General features: G+C 44.5%; 1 protein-coding gene across 1 annotated transcript; it reads right to left on the bottom strand.

The window, feature by feature from the left end:
- Positions 1-304: 304 nt before the first annotated feature.
- On the bottom strand, positions 305-15,080 carry CCSAP (centriole, cilia and spindle associated protein). Its single transcript, XM_027685558.1, has 3 exons — positions 14,707-15,080; positions 6,202-6,485; positions 305-4,364 (listed from the first exon to the last, which is right to left on the bottom strand). The coding sequence occupies exons 1-3, from the start codon at positions 15,011-15,013 to the stop codon at positions 4,191-4,193; spliced, it is 765 nt and encodes a 254-aa protein (XP_027541359.1). The 5' UTR covers positions 15,014-15,080; the 3' UTR covers positions 305-4,190.
- Between the last annotated feature and the right edge of the window lie 6,526 nt (positions 15,081-21,606).

The raw sequence follows: 21,606 nt of genomic DNA on the forward strand, positions 1-21,606 counted from the left end.
CCACTTTAGAGCTCTTTTTCTTTTTCTTATTATAGTGGGGAAAAAAAGTGGTTCACATCAGGAAAGGATATTAAGTATTAAGAATCTCTGGGAGAGTTACAGAAGAACTATAGGAGACTGGAATTGTAACTGTAATCTAACCTCTTACCCAGCATTAGTCATTACAGAAGCCTGTCTTGTCACTTACTTTCCAGGAGAGAATATCTGGGAAAAGCAGAAGCCACAGTTTGCATGCAGGAACTAAAGCACCTTGTAAGGGAGAAAAATCTGAGACCCCCAAAAAGCAAAGAAGAAGCAGTCAAGGCACTTTGTGTCACTCATTTTATTCACATGTACAAGTTGACACTACGCTATTAAATATAGACAATACAGAAGCATTAAAAACAAATACTGTTTAAAAACTTTAAAAAACACATATTGCTTCAAGCTTAGATGGTATTTCCCTATTGTTTTTAAAGTGAATTCAGTGCTAACAATAGCTGAGGCAGCTTCCCATTCAATTATACCCCTAATTTCATGGGGGCTACTGTCAAGGTGTTGAGTCAGGCTCCATATATGGCTTTGCTGCTGAGTGCACCATCTGAGCTGGAAAACAAACTGGAACATCCAGGTTCCCACATGTAAGGCCCTCAGATTGCTAGCATTTGGTCCCTATCCCAGTAAAAAAAAGTCAGAGAGGCCTTTATAGTTCAGTGGCACTGCATTATACCATAAAAAAATGAAAGCAGATACACTTCCCTACACATGAAAAATTCAATTTAAATGTACATTTGCTACCTGGATAAAATACCAAAAATTCACATCTGTCCCTCAGTTTTGTTAAGTTTGGCTCTAAGTTTAGTGATCACCTTGACTATCTCAGCATCCAGTGGAAAAGTCAGTATTTCATAGTTGCAAAGATGTGACAGCAGTGACTGAACAGGCATGCTACAGTATTTTACAGGGACATTCTTAATGCAGTTTTCATGGTAACATTTTACACTGTAAACACTAGTCTTCACAACACTATAATTAAATTGCAGCATTACACACTGTAAAATTCCTGTTTCACTTAGCTAAGTACTTTCAGAAGCAAAAAGGAATAAACAGTTATTTTCATGAAGACTTTGGAGAACTGGAAATTTACTGTGTTCTTACCAGAAAAGTTTTATTTCTAAAACAGGAGTGAGAAGCGTCCTTCACTTGACTGAATTCAAGAGTCCATGCAAGGCAAAGTTCAGAACTTCCTTAATTGGTAGAGAGATATTTACTATCAATTTTTAGTGAGTCCAATTTGAAGCAAAACAGCCACCTCCTGTAAGAATCTATGGAATATAGTTAAAGCTTTTACATGTGAAAAGTTCTACTTTACAATTCAGTTGGCTTTTCATTTGTTAATATCACAACACCAACAGTTTTCAGACCAAATACTTTGCACATACAGCTTGCAGTGTCCAGAACTATACTATTTCATATAGTCTAAGCAAACTACTAGCTTTTTAGTTAAATAATGCCCAAATGCAGGAAGGCTGCCTGATTTGCAGAAAAATTTACCCCTCACTTCAGGCATTTTATTACTTAAACCAAGATAGTACCAACATAGCACCCAGGGATTATTTTTAGCTACAGACTTTTTGAAAAAGCAAAACAATGACTCATGTGGCCTAATTAGTGTCTCTACTATCTTCTAAAAAGTGGTCTTTATGGGGAACAGCTCTTGACTGGACAAGGATTAGAACTAGATGGTCTCCTCAGTATACAGCAGCCTTGATGCTGTTGAAAATTCTCATGCTTTATTGAACACATAGAACAAGTCTATTTGAGATGTTTAAAGTTGTGGTACCCAATATCCAAGACAGAAGACACGTAAGCCTCCTATAATTATTCAAAAAACCAACACCTAACAGGAGATACATCTTCTCCAAAAGTGGGTATTTAAGGCAGGCACAGTAGTCATCTTGGCTCCTCCATTTTCTGTGGGAGGAGAGAACCGTAGAAGCTGTCTTCAAAAGCATGGCAAGGTGAGTCCTGCCCTACACAATCATGGAAACGGTTGAATGTGACAAAATGCACTGAGGGTGCAGTCCATTTGCTGTAGCTACAGAAAGCCTACAAAGCCTGTCAGCAACAGGAACAGGCAGAGTTTTTATTGAATAAGGCTGTTAAACACTACTGAATTGGTGCTTTGACACTGTTGTTCAAAGCTAGGGTGGCTTTCCAAATTGAACCAGCATCAGAAGCAACCTAAGCGTATTTACAGCAGCTATTTAAAGAGGAAAACACAGCATAAAAGGAAATAAAAACAATCTCATGGAGCAAAGGCATCCTCTGGAATCATTTTCCGCAGGCTTGGGCGCTGTTCTATAGCTTTAGGAAGTTCTAGCCTGTGGTTTATTAGAAGTTGAAATACAGGGATTTTGCTGTGTATAAAACATTCTTAATCATACTTTGCATTCCCAGACTTAAAAGCTATAAGATCTTAAATAGGTAACCTTGAACAAGAGTTGTATTTTTATAGCTTTATGCTTAAAAGGCAAGTTTAAAAATCAGATTATAACTTCACGTATTCTAGGACTTTTTAGTAAGATTAAAATTGTGAGTAATTGAACCTTTACTGATGCAATATAATTAACACTAGGAGGCAGCAGTACTTGGTCCCTTTGTGCAATTGCTTTCAATAACACAATCAAACTTTTCACTAAGTGTGTGTACTGTGTTGCAATAGTAATTCTAGAGTCCGTCCTGTCACTGAGAATGAAACTAAAACTAGTGCAGACTTCTGCTGCAGAAGTGCAAGTGTGCTTCCTGTGGGAAAGTGTCCAGCCTGTAAAACACAAGCTTCAAAACAGTTAAACTGAGATAACCAACACATGTAACTAACACACAACATGCTTGAACAAAACTTTGAAGCTCACGACTACAGCAATAATCTGCTTAAAGCATGGTTATAAAACTGAAAAGATATTTTACAGCCACATGAGGGAAATAACCACTGAGGATATCACAATGACTGTCTTACTACATAGAAGTAGGACCTACAAAGTGAAAATGTTCAAACTCAGTTATATGCTCTTGTTTACTAAAGGATACACCCCTCCTAGCCCTAGCCCTTGCCCCCTCCCCATCCCCTCACAGTGAGGGGTTCTGCACCAATTCTGAGAGGCAGGAAGCTTCTCAGGACTTCATCTATGAGTTTTATCAACACAATTTTCAAGTTTAAACCCTTTAACAATGTACTTCTATAGTACCTTCACATGGAATGCATATTGCACTCTGACCTCCACTGAGCATAATAGATATTCTGAAGTGTTAAAAATAGACTTCATTAGAAAGGAGCCAGCCCTCTCCTTCAATGAATTTACATGATTAAGTGTAGACTTAAGTGTGACCATAAGGTTAGTACAGTGGCACAACTCGATACTGGTAGAACAAGCAACTGCGTATTGAGCAGCAGCTATCAGATAATGATTGTCTACATTAGTTATTTGGTACAACAGGAACAGCAACAGCAAAACAATCCTGTAGCTGTTTCTTGCCCTGAAAACGAGTAGTTTATTCTAATGACCTTAGAAACAGCAATAAAAGTTAGCATCAGCAGATTCTCTAATCAAACAAGGTTTGTTTTGGGGGTTTTTAAAGTTTCTGTATGCAGACAATACTTGGTATTTGCCTGCCTAAAGCATCTACATTTATTAGTGCTGTTTACCAGACCCACTGGCTTCCTGCTGCCTGTCTTCATATACTTATTTTGGTAAAAGTATTGAATCAAATAGCATTATAAATACAAAGGCACCTCCATCACACCTTGAAAGTCTTTCCCTAACAGTATCTCCCCATTACTTGGATTTTTAAATATGGGACAACAGATTATTTGTAACCACAATCAAAAAAGTATTTGCTTTGACTCCCTGCATGCTGAGGTTCCTCCCCCCCATCCTGAAAGCAAATCAACTGAAGCATTAGAAAAATTCCCAAAAGGGGAATTGTTTAAAAGTTTGGGTAATTATATCTAAAAGCCTCTTCAAATGTTATGGCTCCAAGGATACACCCATACACCCCACTGTGAGGTAGGTAGCCAAGATAAAAACATTGTAACAAATATTTTAACAGCTGGAAACTCCCTATAAAAACCTTGCATAAGTAGTTTGGTTCCTTGCACCAGTGTCCTGATATGCGCAACTTCTTTTGAGGATGCCTAAGGGAATCCAAATTCAGAGAGCTCTTGCTGAGTAGCATCTCATATACTCTGTCATCCAAGGGTTATCTGCTGGGGAGGGCTTTGTTCGCCAAGCTGTTTCTGCTTCTGCTGATCGTACTCTTCTCTGAGAAAGCTTCCTTTTCTCCACTTGTCTCCTGTTCTTTGCTCGTAGAGCAGACTCATGAATCTAAAAGACCAGAGTTAATATTACAGCAGGAAAACAGCCTAGGAACCCCCCAGGAATGCTGAGAATCGCTTTTTATTTGTCCCAATCCCCCACCCTGAAGAAACAGGGCTTGCGAGCAAGATTATATTTTCTTCTGTAATTTGTACCGCTAACAGAAGCAGAGATTTTTTTTTTCATTAAAAAAATTCTTCAAATTCTGTTCTACATTATCTTTCCTGCTTCCCACTCTTAAATGATTCCAAAAATCTTGAATGTTTCATAGTCTTACTCAGACATTCTAAAAACTTCAGTTCTTCTACCATTTAAATTCTTAAGCACCTCTCAATATGCCCAAGCATTCCTTAAAATCTGAGCCATATTAGTAAAACCTTATTAGAGACTGAAGATCTTAATTTTGAACCATATGCTGAACACACAACTACATACATTTTTATATTAATAAATCATCATGGTTTCCCCAAAATTTAATCCAAAGATCCAGTTTCTGTATTTGCTTGCTTCTCTCTCCAGATTTAAAACTCTGTCTCCCATCTCAATTAAGGGAAAATAACACCTTTCAGACATTCAAGAAAAAGTAACCTTGCTAGGCAGTAAGTAGTGAGTTCATACTTAAAGAAGCATCCTTAGTGAAAAAGCACTGCATAATTGGGAGTGTTCCAGAAATATTCTGCCCATTCAGTCCAAACCCAAGACCTCTGGTGATCTTAGGCGTTCTGTAACTGTTTCTAGCATAAGAAATATTAGAAGTCTTAAAAGGTATAAATACCTCTGGTCAAGTCAGGCATCAGCCTCTTTTAGGCTTGAACATAAAGAGCCAGTCAACTATTATGAGAACTGACCAAAGCTTATCAATTCAGCAACAGTGTCCATTATCAGGAAAGGCAGTTTCTTTTCAGGGCTGAAAGGCTGAAGTTCCACATTTTCCTCAAAGGGTTGAGCAGTCCAAGAGGGAAAAGGCTGGGCTTCAAACCCCTTCCAAAACAGCCCATCAAAAGCCAGCTCCATCTTGCACATCAAGGCTACCCACCCACCTCAATCCTCAGGTATCTTGGGTCATAAAGTCAGAATCTACATCAGTAGTAAGAAAAGGACAAGACACTGGCAGGGATACATTAAGGATTATGTTTTAGCAGACTAGGAAAGTTACATAAAAGAAAGAAATTAATCTGTTTGTTATAATAGGCTCCAACCTTGCTGTTTGTCCAGGAAACAGACCCCCAATACAGCAGAATTGTGATGCTGTCCATATGAATTTTATTTGTGGTGTTTTGTTATTTACACCAGCCCTGTAATCCATCAGCCATCCGATAGACCATTCTGTAGGCAAAGTTTCCTGCTGGCAACCCACCAAAACAGGCTGCTAGACAAGACATTTTAGCAGCCAAGCATTCATACCCTCTCACTGAGGCTTGTATTCTGGGAAGTGCCCCAGCAAAAGTCACTCTTTCACAGCACAAGCACTACTGCAGTGTTTATACACCTGCCTGCTGGGGAATGCCTGGTGCTAACTCCCTGCTGCTTTGCTGTTGTTGTGTTTGAAGTGTAGAACTATATTTATAACAGCTAGTTAGCAGCCAGTAACACTGTAACAGCCAGAAACAAGATTGCCAAGGTTTAAACAGAATTTCAAGTATTAGTCAAACATGGAAGTTTCAAAACCACTTAACAGTTAAGAGCTATTTTATTTGGACATCTCAAACCTCTCCAGGTTTATTTCTAGAACTTATTGCTAGAATCTCCATGCATTCAAATAAAGGGAACCCTGAGCAGTTTTACTTTACTTTATCTAAGCACTAAGTAGTCACTGCCCTTGACTGAAACAGAAGCTTTCACTTACTTCATTCACTGAAGCAGAAGCACGGACATTGTGAGTTTTCTGGCTTCCAGTATCTGTCTGTCTTTCTCCCCATCCATACAGAGCAAATGGATGTTTATTCTCCTTTGGTGCATCTGTCCTTTGAGGACTTTTGGCTGATTTGCGATCATTACGACTGGACAAGGCACTTCGACTTGGACGTCGTCCTGTACGGCTGGTTTTGTCTGCTTCCTTTTCAGAAGTGTGTTCTACAGTTTTTTCTTGCTCTTCCTTCTCCTGCTTTTCTTGATCTTCTTTTTCTTTCTCTAAAGAAAAAAAAAAAAGAAAAGTTGTCCTTTAAGTTCCCAATGACAACATATAAGTGTCTGATTTGCACATCCTCTCAATACATCATTGAAGCTGTGCTTTTTTTAGAAATGGAAGATGTCATTACTTCCTTAGCAACAGACATATACCTTGCTTAAATGTCTTCATTCTTTCTTTAGTGACTACAATACAGCTTTCACATACTTAAAAACGCCTTTCACTGGTGAGGTTACAGATAACCAATAGCTCCAGGCAGAATTTTAATGATTGTTTCCAATGAACTTGTGTCTTCACTGTTTCATCCTTCCATCTTCCAGACAGCAAACAGATGGACTGCTGAATGCCACATAGATGCTGCCAGCCAGTCAGAAATTAAGTCTGATAAGAGTACGTGCAATATTAAATCCCTCATAATATAAGCTTCTGCTGAAAGAAAAGTGATTCATTTTCAAGCTCCCTGTTTATACATATACCCCTATTATGATTTTCTGTTTATGGAGGAGAGGAGAGTATGAAGCAGAAACCTACAATGTGGTAGACACCACCCTTACTTCACAGAACAGACAGCATGCTGTCCATTTAAAGGACCATTCTCTACAGGCATTGTTCTCCAAGGCTCATGTCCCCCACATGTTTAAGCCTTCCATAACAAGGGTCCAGCAATTGTCCTCCAGGCACTGGATATGTAGACTAAGATTTGTGAGAAAATTTAAAGACTATGTTATTGCAGTTGTGGATCATCACTGAAGGCTGAATCAGCATTATATAAAATATTAAATAATAAAAACACAGGGAAACAACTGTTCGAGAAGATCCAATCTTCTTTCATTATAGTGCTAGGGAGGAACTAGTTTTCCTTTGTTTGTGGCACTGGTTAGGCTGCACCTCAAATCCTGTGTTCAGTTTTGGGCCCCTCACTACAAAAAGGTCATTGAAGTGCTGTCCAGAGAAGCCAACAGAGCTGGGGAAGGGTCTAGAGAGTAAGTCATGTTAGGAGTGGCGGAAGGAGATGGGGTTGTTTAGCCTGGAGAAAAGGAGGCTGGGGGGGACCTTATCACACTCTACAATCACCTGAAAGGAGGTTGTAGCCAGATAGGAATTGGTCTCTTCTCCCAGGTAACAAGCAATAGAGCAAGAAGAAATGGCCTCAAATCGCATCAGGGGAGGTCTAGATTGGATATTAAGAAAAATTCCTTCTCCAAAATGGATGTCAAGCATTGGAACAGGCTGCCCAGGGAAGTGGTTGAGTCACCACGCATGGAGGTATTTAAAGACATGTAGGTGATTCACTTTGGGACATTTACTGATGGACTTGGCAATGCTAAGATAGTGGTTGAATTCAATTTTAAAGGTCTTTTCCAACCTAACTGATTCTGTTATTCTATACTGAGTGAGTCTAATCAAATATACTGCTTACATTAGTGAAATATGACTTTGGAAAAAAGTAAATACACAGAACCCTGTTTTCATTCTCCATCTTGCAAATCTTAAACAGTAGTGTGGGCAAGCTGGAAGCGTATGCTATACATTGAATGTGGCCACTAAGACATTGTGATCTGAAGTCTCTGGGACTTCTAGGCCAACCACGCCTTTCATGTAAAAGGCAACTACAGCCTTTTCTTTTTTAAACAGGATAGGAGTCCACTAGTGACTCCCTTTAAGTCCACAGCTTTGAGCATTAGACGCTGCTTTCTTCTAGACACACACAGCAATACACTCAAACTGTGGTGACAAACACACCAAACTTGCAAGTTTTTTATCACACCATCCATTTCTGGTTCTGGTAGGGATGAGCTGCAAACCACCTCTGTTCCAAGACTCAGAACTTTCAACCACCACCAGCATATGCTGGTATGTACAGAAGAAATTCCTCTACTGGCATAGAAGGGGTTCATCTGGTTTAAGGCTTGCTTGCATAGACAACTAGTAAAAATTTTACCCAAGTGTCTTCATCACTAAAAGCAGAAGGGATTTCCAATCCTGTGACAAAATAGCAATCATTCCTGCTAATTGCTGTGATTTAGCTAGTCAAGCAAGTACATACCACATCTGACACTGCTTTAATTTCACTTCTGCATCCATCCAGCTCTGCTGAAATACAAGTTACTTGCCTGGCACATTGGTTAAGCATCCATTTACTCTTGCACTTACTTCACGGTTATAGGGTAAAGATATCAAGACTTGCCACATGCCCCAGAATTCCCATAAGGCAAGCCTTATGCTCTCTTGCAAGCTATTAGCCTTGCCAGCACACTTTCTACTTGCTGACAACCAGCACAGAGGCCCTGGTGCTGGGCCCTGTTCAGGCTTGCCAATACACATCTTCCAATCAGTGCAGGTGTAGCATTCAGCTGCAGATTATATACAGCAGTACAGCTGAGTATTTGGTAAAGAGCAGCCAGCAACGGTAAAGTGTTTAGAGCTGTATTTGGTAAGAATTCAATTGAATGTCCCCACAAAACCACAAAAAAAAGTAGTCAATTCCAAAGGAGTGACAAAGTAAGAACAACGAATGGCCAGATCAATGTCACATAGTTTCAGGTATTATAGCTAAGGCTGGATAAAAGGCAAGCAGCAGTGACCTCAGTGTGGTAACAGACTTGCTTTGCATAGTGTCCTGGTCTCTGGGACACACAGTTTCACTTCTAAAACAAGACAGCTCATTCATCATGGCTGTAAACAGGGAGCAGAGAGCTATCCCCTTACAAAATACTATCTGAGCATCTCTCTCTCCACAGCCACTCCTAAGGAGAGGCTGGCTAGATCCATTATCAGAAGGGAGCACTGTTTTGAGAAAATAAAACACTGAAAGGGGACACATTGCTGCCAATCCTGAAACAGGAGTGCTTTGATTCTGGGAAGGTGTTCTGTCCTCTCTTCAGGGGCAAATGGCATCTTCCTTCTCTACAAAGGAGGATGAAGCAACGCTGAGTTCGGGAACAGAAGTAGCATTTAAAGACTTAAAAATATTGGAAAGTGGGGGCTCCACAATTGTATGGATACTTTAGCTTTAAAAAACAAGGCAATAGCCATGCCTGGGGATGCTGCTCACTAGGATATAGCTCCAGCTGGTCCAGAAGTGATTGAGCCAGCTTGTCCCAAAATAGCAATAAAAGCATATGGGTAAATGACAAACAGAGGCCTGTTGTGCACAGTCTTACAGTAAATGCTGTATGCCAGAGTGTACTGTAGCACTTACAAGCACCTGCTATTAAAGCAGGTATTTCAGTGAATTCACTCCTGTGGTGCATTTATGCGGAATTCTATTGGTGAAGGCACAAGGCAGATATCTAACAGTTATTTAAGTCTTTTATTTAAAACTATGGTTTATATCCAAGCCATTGCTAGACAGCCCTTTTCACAGGAAGACAGAAGTAGCAGCTGATAGCAGGACTTAGACCCCAGCCGCTCAGCGAGTCCAGGCACCAGCAACACCTACCCATCTCCTCCTTCCCACACAGAGCACCAGCTCCAGCAGACACAAGAAACTCAGAACTGACTGGCTTGCAGCGCTACAGGGATTAGACAGGAGAGGGAAAAAGCTAGGAACATTTAAAACTGCATCATGGATGCTAAGCAGAGCACACTGGATGGACAGGAGGGGATTAAGTGCTTAACAGACAGAACAAGGCTGTTAGGCCCACCCGATGTTGCTGTTGAAAGCTCCTGCCCAGAAGAGGTCACTTAAACCCTGCTGCATCGCCCTGCTTGCATAACAGCTCCACTCCAGGCTCAAGCAAGAAAAGCTCAAGTGAATCTTCCCCCTCCCACAACATTGGATGCTCCGTGGGGCAGACAGGACCCCCATTTCAAAGGCCCTGCTGACTTACTAAGAATATCAACAGCCTTCTGATTAGACCCACAGGCCAGGTCGTAGGGGTCAACAGTATTATCTCTATATAAAATCGTTGGCTCTTTACAGCACTACCTCCAGATCAGGAGAAGCACTTTGTTCTTGAACTGTCACTGGCAGAACTCGAAGTTTCCTACTCTAATACAAACACCTCCACCAATGGGTCAGGGCTTCAAGGCCTCTTGAAAGGGGAATATATTCGGTTGTGGGTATGAATAGACTACAGCTGAGTAGAAAGTAGCTACTACAGCTGAAATAGATTGCATCATTTCTTCAAGGCAGATCTTATATGATGCAGTACCAGAGCTAGCATCCACACAGCAGCTCACAGTTGGTCAGATTCACACAAGCTTCATCTGCAGCAGAGTTCAGAAAGTAATGACTAGTTTGGCTTGTTAGCAAAGCTTGTTTCCAAAAAAAAAAAATGAAGCAACTTTGAATAATAATACTATAAACCCTTGAACTGACACCCTTGTCTTCTTTCCCCACCACAAGCTACTCCTTCACATGTTCTTGGGCCAGCAAATACACCTGCAACATGATGACAGACAAGATTAGGGAACAAGTATGAAATTGGACCTTCTGCTGAGTTGCACTAATCCAGATCAGTCACTTTCCAAATACTGTTGAGGCAACTGTTTTGATGGCAGCTTGTCACTGCTGTCACTTAAGACCACTGCACAAAATGCTGAGGGCAAAATGGCAATAAGGATTGAAAGGTCCCTTCATCCTGCATGCCTGTGCAGCAGTGTCATTTCACAAGCAACAGGTCTGACAGCAGCACTGCTGCCAAGAGCTTCTGTCTTTTACTTACCAGCCCACTGGGTTCTGTTGACAGCTTTAAGGATGTGTCCACACCACAACTACACCCGTTGATTTAGGTCAAGATTTTGTTGGATTATGTTTAAAGCACATCTGTGCCTGAGCATGTTCCATGGAAGAATCCCAGAAACCGTTGCTGCAAGTGAAGGCCCAGAAGGAATTAACCCAAAGTTGCTCCCAAGCACACCCTAGTATCACTCAGCTGTAGCTTCAGGGCAAGATACAGTGACAAAAACCTTTGTCCCAGGTGCTATCCCAGGTGTTCGCATTGGTAGTATTTTAGAGCAACACCAGTAAACCTTAAAGCCAAACTGCCTACATGCACTTTCTCCACACACACCAGAAGCATTCACAGACTTTTACAAACACACACAGGCTCATCTTAATGAGGAAAAGAAGCAACCAGGGCACACATACCATTTCGTATTGGATTTACCTCAGATATTAGTCAACATTACTGCTGGCTATACATACTTGGCCACAAGCACTGTTCATACCACTCAGACAGAAATCAGATTTCCCACAGAACAGCAGGAAGCAGCAGTAGCCAGGTAACAACTAGGATGCTATAGCATGTGGGTGGATGTCAGATTCAGAAGACAAAAGATGTCATCAATATAAGTACACACAGCTACCCCCACAGTGTAATTAAGTTCTTTCAGAGTGGGGAAAAAAAAAAAGGCAGTTGAATAATGGAAGCTTCACAGAGTGGTAGTTTCTATGTTATCTCCTCCACATGCTTTAATTAGCCAGCCACTAAGCAGAAGAAAAATACGTCCTTATAATTGTCCAATACTGAATGAGTCACGTGCTTGTGTATTCACATGTACATTAAGATACAATAAATATCCACTAAATCCAGCTGCCTAAGCAGAATTGTTTTCAGTCCTTTTGCTAAGGACTTAGCAAAGCTCTTCAATAATTGCAGAACTTAAAAATGTTTATCCTAAGGCACTTAGCAAAGATATTAAGCTTAAGTATAGATTTTTCTCCCATTACAGGTACAAAAAGCAAGGACCTTATAGAACATCAGGCATTCCCCTACAGGAGCAATGGCAAAGTTGATCAGTTACAGAGGCACAATTGCCCAAAATCCTACAACCTGGCAGACCACTGTTGCTCCACAGTCCCTTTGCCACTGACACAGTACTGAGGACATGACTATGCATGCACTGGATAGTCACATACACCACCGCTGACAACAGAAAGTGCCATCAAGCTTTCATCCTCTGCTAAAAACGACCCAACCAGAATCAGGCTGCCAAGTAACTCCAGCTGGATCTTTCCCCAGGGAGCAGTCTGGGAGAGAATCAGGGAGAGGTTGAGGAGTGAGCAGAGCACCCTGGCCAGCAGACTCTAGCCTTGGCAACTGCCAGTCCCATCCAGATTGTAGCAGGCTTACCTGCTCTATCCACAAGCTCAATGAGAAGAATGAAGAGAAATTCTGGTCCCTACCACAACTGACCCAGATTGGTATGTATTCAAACTGCATCATAAAAGGTGGGAATGTCAAGTTCCAAGAGCAGCTTCAATAGCTTCCACCCTCCTCCAACTAGAAGCCAAGCCTTTAAACAGCATTGCCTTTTGCCATGCAACCGTTCCCCAGTCTTTTGGAATTCCTTAGTACTTCTCACTGAGATGCTGTGCATGTCTTCGTCACATACTCCCAATCTAACTTCCGGAAGGCCTGATCTAGGAAAGCACAAACAGGGCTATTAATACTTTGTTACATACTGGTGAGCTGGGGTGCTTCCATCGCTGCACAGCTGTTGCAGTTTAACCCAGCTAGCAACTAAGTATCACACAGCCACTCACTCCACAGTGGGGTGGGAAAGAGAACCAAAAAAACTCATAGATTGAGATAAGCACACTTTTATAATGGAAGTAAAATATAATAATGAAAATGAAGACAAAAAGATAAAAGAATAAAACCCAAGAGAAATTAGTGCTGCACACAATAAAATTGCTCACCAGCTGCAGAACGATGCCCAACCCATCCCCAAGCAGGATTGGTGGCTCCTGGACAACCCCCTCCAGTTCATATACTGGGCATGGCATTCTATGGTACAGAGTATCCCTTTGGCCAGTTTGGATCAGCTGCCCTGGCAATGCTCCTTCCCAGCTTCCTGTGCACCTGCTGACTAGCATGGGAAACTGAAAAGTCCTTGATTTAGGATAAGCACTACTGAACAATAACTACAACATCAGTATGTTATCAGCATTATTCTCATACTGAATCCAGCACTCAACATGTACCAGCTACCAGAAATAAAATTATCTCTATCCCAACTGAAACCAGGACAACATTGTGGAGGTGGAGTACATGACCCTGGCAGCCAGCAGCTATGTGCACTTCCTCCCCACCGTGGGGCCTAGGTACCACAGGCTCACCCAGCCAAGAGGACTGCAGCTCACTGCAGAACCCAACATCACTGGCATGCTCTGAAACACCAGGCCTCTTGAACAGATGATAACATAGCTAAAGCTTTTGTATAACATGGTATTCTTAAGGACAATGAATGCAGTTTAGCCTTGAATATCAGAATACAGATCATTCTGGAAACCTCAGGCCCCAAAGGACATTGAATCAGATTAATTTCACCGCTCCAAACAAGCACATCTAACTCCAAGAAAAAAAAAAAAGGCAGCATTAAGTTAACTGAACAATTCTCAAGGATTTTCCCTGCTACTGTACAACAGATATATACAGATGATTCAAAACACATTGCAAAGCACCAATCAATGGCTGCCAGATACAGTATTCTCTCATTACAAGTAGGAGACAATATCTTATGGAACAAAAGAATATCAACTTAGGAAGCTTGACAGTGCTATTATCTCTCTACCCACTCTAATAATTAAATCTTGAGACATTGAAAGGCAGTTCCTCTGCCCGAAGAGAACAAAATGTTCTCAGCTCTGCACCCGCTCAGCTTACGAAGTTGCCTGTACTCAGCTGTGAACCCAAGACCAAACCTCACGAAGCATTAAGAACCAAGTGTTCAGCCGACACAGATTATTTGTGCAAATCCAGGAAAGCAGTTGCGTTAAGTGCCAGCCACTGGCATACAGTCCAACTTGCCACTGCTTTTGACGGAGAACCTGCTTATATAATTGCAGCGATGTTCCGCTCCCATGGCAACAGTTTACATAAGTGGCTGTGACTCAGGATGAGAGTTACCACCACCACTTGGCTCTTTAAAGAGACACCTCCAATGCCGCAGCTACGGCTTCTCCGCAGGCCTAGCAAGGACCCGGCTAAACCGTACTAGGGCTCCCGCTGATGAGTGGTGCCACTGTCGGGCTGGGAGCGGGTAAGATGCTCCAGGCGGCGGCCGGGTGCTCCCGCACGGTCACCCCGCTGGGCCTGGATCAGGCCCCGGGATGGGTGATCAGCATCCCCTGGCACGGCAGGGCGGCCTGGGCAGAGCCATCCCTACCGTGCCCCGCAGAGCGGGGCAGGGCAGCGCGGCCTGGCCAGAGGGACCCGGGGCTCGAGCCGCACGGGACACACGTGTCCCCCCCGCCATCCCCACGCTCCCTACCGGGGCTCGCCCGTCCCGTCTCGCTCGGCTCTGCCGCTGCCGCTCCGGCCGCCGGTGGCTCCTCCTCCTGCGCGGCCGCGGGGCTGCCGGCGCCCGGCGGCGAAGGGGACGCGGCGGTGCTGCCGCCACCGCTGCCGCTGTCCTGCTCCCAGCCGTCCCAGAGCCAGGGCCGGTGCGCCTGCTCCAGGAGCCGGCGGCTGAGGCGGTAGTGCAGCAGCTCCAGGTAGCAGGCGCCGCACGACTCCCATTTGGGCTCCTTGAAGCGCTTCATGTACTCCGTCTTCACGCGACGCGCTGGCACCACCATGGCGGGGCCGGGAGCGGGAGCCGGGAGCCGCAGCCGAGAACCGGGATCCGCCGGTCGAGCCCGCCCCCTCCCGCTGCAACGTTTAAATCCAAACAGCGGCGCCCGGCTCCGCCCCCGACCGCCCCGCGGGGGGAGCGGGAGGAGCGGGGAGGAGGTACGGGGAAGGGGATGAGATAAAATGAAAATAAACGAAAAATAAAATAAAATAAAAAATACACCACACAGCACCGCAGCCCTGGGCCCGGGTGGTCCCTGCATCAACTGGGGCTCCGGGAAAGCCGCCCCGCCGCCCGGCTGAGGGAGCAGCCTGGCGATGCGCAGCGTCTGTCGGGGGACATTTAAACCCAGCGAGTCCGTGCGGTGCGTCAGAACTGATGCAACTGCAGCTCTTTCTGCGCGCAGCACCCCGGGCCGCGGGGTAACCGCGGGGGGAGCTGCTGGTTTCTGCTCTGCTTCTGCAAGACCAAAAAGATGGGCAGCAGCCGGGACCCGGGCCTGGAGGGAGGCGAGGGCGTCTGCAACTACAGGGACCTCACTCCATTTTGTACTAATCTGTTTTAAAAACCCGGAGCGAGCACCGGAACAGGATTCGCCTAATCCAGCTTTGCGCTAGCCGACCGCCGTCGCTTCGGAAACAAATGCAGAAACCAGGGCGCCCTCCGCCCTGCTTGCCTGCCCACCCACACATGGACACGCATCCTCGGCTCTTCAGCGATTTCTGGGTATTTCCTTCTCTCTCACACACTCTGTATTTAGGGCATCGCACTGAATCGTGCCCCTGTGGGATATGATTGTCCTTGGGGAGGGTTGCTGCAGTGCCTTTGCCACAGCATCACGCACATTTCACAGCACCCCTCTGAGAGGGCCAAGCCGCTGGCCGGCTGCAAACGCCCTATTCTGGGCACCTGCAAACCTGATTCCCCCTTGCCGTGCGCAGACTCTGCACGGTGGCTCTCCGGCCGCCTCTCCGGTCCCCACTCCGACACACGGGGGCACTGACGGATTTTCAGAAACAGTTCTAGGAAACTGTCTTTTTTTTTCTTTCTTTCTTTCGTGTTTTTTTTTTTTTGTTTGTTTTACTAATAAGGAAGCAAACATTATTTTTCCTTGCTCTGACTGACAGAAATGGAAAAACGCAAGCTGACACAGATACCGGAGTGGAAAACGCTGGCAAGGACTCTTCGGTGTAACAAAAGTGCTGGTGGCTTTAAGGTGAGGGGGTGGGAATTACATACAGCACCTCAGCCTGTAAGGTACATTGATACAATCCTCGCTACAGCTAACATAACCAAATTGACTTAGTTTAATCGATACTCAGACCAACCAGAATATAGCTCTGTTTTCAAGTGGACTGATTTAGCCTTTGCCACTCCGTGGTACCCAGGCATGAGTGAGAGGAGCACAGATGTTGCCTGACCTTTCAGAATCACTGAGATATTCCCCTCTAGCCCTCACAATCCCCTAGCCCTTGTGATTATCTCCACAGCCCGTGAGAGCAGGATATTGGGCAAATCGAGGGTCCCCCTCCACGATTCAGAAAAATGCCATCAGGAGAGGCCAATTGCACTGGCATCCAGTGCCTAGTGTTGCAGGTAGGCACACTGTACATCTGCATTCATAAACCTGTTAAGCTCCATTTTAAAACCCATTAATGCTTCTCCAGCTCCCTTCAGCTCTGCTGTCTGCTCACAGGGGTAGGTGGTGATAGAGCTACAAGGAAGCAGAGTCTGGGCAGTGTATTTACCGGGAAGAGAGGCACAGAAATAGCACTCCTGACGTGACTACCATCACACAATGGCTTCAAGTACGAGAGAGAGCTCCTTAGAGCACCTTCTTGCCATGCTGTGCCACACATGGTGCCCTACATGCAGAGTATATAGGATGTGCAGAAGCCTTGCCCACATACTTTGGTGCAATAAAACCAGGCAGATGCAGCAGTTTTCCCCCTCAGCGCTATCCTGGGGATTACATTTGGGAGCTGCCTTGCTCATTCGTTATCTCCACTGAGGGCTTCAGTGGCATCTGGGTTGTCCCTGGTGCCTTCTCCTGTTGCCCTCAGTGGAACCTCTGTGGTACCACTGCTGTCCAGTCACGTCCTCAGCACCACATGCTGCAACAGAGGGCATTTCTTGGAAAATAACAGAGAACAATAGGTATAGAAACACCTGTAACTGAAGACAGCACAAGAGAAAGCTGCTGTATCAACGCTAGCCAAAGAGGAATGAAGATTGCTCCCCGGTTAACCTGGACTCTGGTTTGGACAGCTGACCTGAACCGGCTAAGGGATATTCTTTACCACAGAATGTCATTCCTAGTATATAAATTGGGGGATGTTGCCCAGGAGCCACTGATTGCTGCTCAGGGACGAGCTAGGCATCTGCCAGTGGGTGGTGAGTAACTGTATTGTGCATCACTGGTTTCTCTTGGGTTTTACGTCTCTCTCCTCCTCATGTTTATTGCTGTCATTATATATTATTATTGTTATTATTATAACTAGTATTAATTTATTTTACTTTATTTCAATTATTGACCTGTCCTTACCTCAACCCACAAGTTTAGTGTGTTTTTTTCTCCTGATTCTCCTCCCTGTCCCACCAGGGGGGTGAAGGGAGTGAGCAAGCCACTGCTTAGTAGTGAGTTGCCAGCTGGAGTTAAACCCTGACACCAGTTTAAGAAGACACATCTATATCAGAGGCACATGGTTACTCTCTGATGGCTTTTTCCCTTCCTGATAGAGAAGGAAGGAATCACCTTCTGCAGGACCAAACTTCTCCTGGTGTTCCCATAAACCTACTGCCCAATCACTCATCCATGTCTCAGCCTTCACACAGGAAATACCAGAATGGCAAACTCCAGATCCTGGCACACCGTCGTTTTCTGCATTTTTTTTCCTAAACTCTGCCCTCTTCCGAGCAGGCACCTATTCTTCATAACAGCCTGCAAGGTGGCGATGCTTTGTGAATAACACAGTATTGTTGGTAGCTGCTTCCACCCATCCTCTCCATTGTACCACAGCAGGTTTAGTACACTTGTTGGCATGAAGATGAATGTCCAGCTGCCCATGTGCTATGAGGTGATCTGCACCTTCACACTACTGCTCAAGTTTCTCCTTTGAAGCCCAACCCTCCCGTCCAATGGTTTGCATGTACATCCCACAGTGTCTGGGGGACAGGTAGTAGCTGGGCTTGGAAAGCAACTGGGGACCATTTGTATAAAAAGACCTGCAACAGAAGTGTGCAGAGACATGCAGCAACGCTGATATTGAAATTCACGTGTTGCCAAAGGATGATGCAAGTAGCAGCTGTGGGTGCTGGGCAGGTTCTCCATGGCCTGCCACAATCTATCTTCACACTTACAGTGTAGCAACTGACAGGCAACAGGGCCCAACATCCCAAACCAGCTCCAGAGACATTCGGCAGCTCCGGGGCAGAATGCTGAGACAGTCTTGGGTGGAGAGCAAATCCTCCCTCACCCCTCCAGCTAGAGCCAAGCAGCTCTGTATGTGCCAGACAATAATCATTCACCATCCTTGACATAGAAGCTCTGGATATTCTCAGTGTAGCTGTATAAACATTATTATTAATTTAATCCTAATGGGTTTTGGCTTCGATACCTCATGGCAGAGACTTCCAGGGGCTGAGAATCAGTTATTAAATGATTCCTAAATGAGAAAGTACAACATTTATGAGGCTGATACTAACACTAGAGTTTCCTCCCTTGCATATTTTGCTGGGGGTTTGCCTTCATTAAAAAATGAAATAAAGACACCATTTGAACCATAACACTGAAATTCTAAACATGCTTTTTCCTTTTAAAGCACTTTTCCCCAGAGGATCTTAGTTATGCCTCTTAATCCTTATTATTGCTCCTCTACAGGTAGCAAACCATGTGGCCAGGCAGGTTGAGAGTTTCAAATCAGATCCATGGTAGATGACTAATTGATGCCAAGCCCCAGGAGTCCTGATTTACTCCACTACCTCTGTTTGAATGGGAGCACCAGAGCTTCTCACTAGGGAGGATAGCAGCCTGGCCTAGAAAACAGTCTTATTTCTATCTGAAATAACCACGGCAAAGTTAACAGCAGAGAGATAATCTGATTTTTATTCAAAAAGTAGCACATAATGAAAAATGAGCATGAATGTTATTTTGCAGAGTATGGTCACAGAAAGACAAATGGGTAGTTTACATGCACTTTTGACTTGCAGTCTTTTGCCACTACACCTCTGTCTGGCTCCAGGCAATAAGGGGGGATAATGGACAGTTTATATGTAGTAGGAATGGAAAATTACATGTCAACACATCTTTCAGATCCACAGACTGGCTTCCAGCTGAATTAGGAGCTAAAACTGTCAGGATCTAAAACTGGGCTGCTGAGTTTGTTTGGGTAAAGTCTGGAGGAGAGAGAAACTGGAGAAAAGAAATAAGCTGTTTCTTATTTGCATTTTTAAAGTATTTAACTGCATAAAACTCAAATCAGCAAGAAAATTTTGCCAGACAGGGTAAAATCATAGTCTTCCTGTGAAACTCTGCCTCACCTAGATCAGTCAATCTCTGCCAAACACTGGGGGTAGCCATCCCAATCACTTCACAAAACAAGCCATCATGCTGTTAACAGTAGCCTGGTTAATCCCGCAGATGGAGGTTCTTTGGTTTCGTGGGCTATTATCCTTTTGAGCTCTGCGCCAGCTGCCAACAGGGTAACACTGTCAGGGGAGAAGGATCAGAAGAGCCAGTTTGAATGCTCTGTGTGGCAGGTTAGTCAACAGTAGTGCACTTGGCTGCAGAAGTCCCCCCAAACTGCCTGATCCTGGGAAACTTGGCCATGGCCATCACGGGTTATGACCTGCTGGGGAAGCCCTGCAATCCCTCTTCCTGTATCATAAATCCTGTTACTTGTACAAATCTCACATTTTTCTTGGAGCAACTTGAAGCTTTTTTTACCATTACAGCCGAGTAGCTGTGCCTCCAAGCACACACAGCAGCATAGTGTAGAGATGTAGTTCCTTGGGTTGTGTGCTAGGAACGTGCTCAGGAGCAGGGAGAGGCATCTCCCACTGCTGAGTGTCCTCTGGTTGCTGCAGCTCTGAGTCCTGGACTGGGCACTCAGCAAGGCTGGCTGTTCACCTCACGCTGTGAATGCAGTTCAGCTCCCAGATTTAAAACTGTTGCAGTAGCAAAGAATAAAATCCATCCTGGTGTCAGCCCTTTTTTCCCTCTTTTTTTCCTGGCTCCTTAAGGTTGCATGGTTGCACACCACTGCTGAATGGTGAAGGGAAGGGAATAGATTTTACAGCCTCCAGTAACAAGATACTTGTCAAGATACTGCCCCCAGCAACGCATTTGCAGGCTGCCCACTCAATCTGAGGAAAATCCAAGTATAGACACCAGCTGAGTAAGTGGCAGGAGAGTCGGGAGACTTTCCCCAACTGCTCCCTTTTTATCTCCTGCTTAAGCAGCCTCAGTGACCAGCAGGCTGGCTGGTGACCCTGGATGCTCACCCCACACTTCTCTTCTTCCCAAGTGGCTAGTGAATGGGGTGTAAATCCAGATTCAGCTGCTCCCTGAAAATCCACGTGTATTCACTTGCCATCTCCAACTTAGGGATCTGCAAAAGGCTTGGGGCCACTGTGGGAACCTGCAGCCACCTCTCCTTCACCATGCTTAAAGGGCATAGTTCAAAACAAAGAAAGCTAGTCTGGAAGCGCCTGGGTTTTGAATGTCTGTCAGAAATAATTTGTGTCATTTCTGAAGTTCCCCTGAAAGAAAGCAGAAGCAGGGATCAAGGCAGTTCACCATGTGGTGGGATCTCACTTCCAAAAAAAGTCATCAAGACAGATATGCATCATGCTGCCAGTGGCAGAGTACAACACACAAAACATGCAAGACATTGTCAAGTTCAGGGTCTCAGTAACACTTCCAGGATATCACCTCTGTGAGCTGAGGCAGGAGGCAACCTGTGTGCACCCATTCAGGGAGAGATGGGCAATGGAGAAGTATCTGAGCCCACATACTTTCTTCCAACATTATCTCAAGCTCATAATCCTGCACAAAGCTGTTTTCTGCTCATGCTCTCTTCCCTTTGGAGCTCTGGGACAGTAGTCTGGCCACTGGCCAGGATTACTTTTGTTGTTATTCCTGCTCATATTCCTTTATCTATCCCAGGCACTTCTTCCTCTCCTCCTGTTGGCCCTGGACCACAGCACAGCACCCAAGAGACTGGTATGGCATTTGCAACAAGCAAGGGATTACAAATCTCTAGCATTGGTAGGCTACCTCTGAGAGCCCATCTGTCACTGAGAGTACACAATTTTTGAGAGATAAACAGGGCACCTGTGCTGTAACCTGCTCCCTATCTCACAGCAGTAAGGGAGTGCTGCTGAAATTATTAAGTCTGAAAGGTCGGTCTTTCAGACCATCACTGCTAGGCTAGAGTCAGCCTCTAGGTGATGGGAACAGAAGTTGTTCCTATGGCTGTGGGATGTTTTTCCCAGCATAGGAACCCACATGCCCCACCATTTCCCACAAGCAAATCTGGCACCTGCTTGTCTTGGAGCCCAGTGCCATTCCTGAATCGATCAACAGCCTGCACAGCG

Source organism: Neopelma chrysocephalum, unplaced genomic scaffold (assembly GCF_003984885.1).
Source record: "Neopelma chrysocephalum unplaced genomic scaffold, ASM398488v2 Primary Assembly neopelma1_23, whole genome shotgun sequence".
Taxonomy (NCBI): domain Eukaryota; kingdom Metazoa; phylum Chordata; class Aves; order Passeriformes; family Pipridae; genus Neopelma; species Neopelma chrysocephalum.

Excerpts from the sequence above, each read along its gene's own strand:
- CCSAP (XM_027685558.1), bottom strand. The coding sequence starts at position 15,013 with ATGGTGGTGCCAGCGCGTCGCGTGAAGACGGAGTACATGAAGCGCTTC. Across the intron at positions 6,486-14,706 it reads GACGGGACGGGCGAGCCCCG|AGAAAGAAAAAGAAGATCAA; the intron begins GTAGGGAGCGTG and ends TTTTTTCTTTAG. Across the intron at positions 4,365-6,201 it reads CTTCTGCTTCAGTGAATGAA|ATTCATGAGTCTGCTCTACG; the intron begins GTAAGTGAAAGC and ends CTGGTCTTTTAG.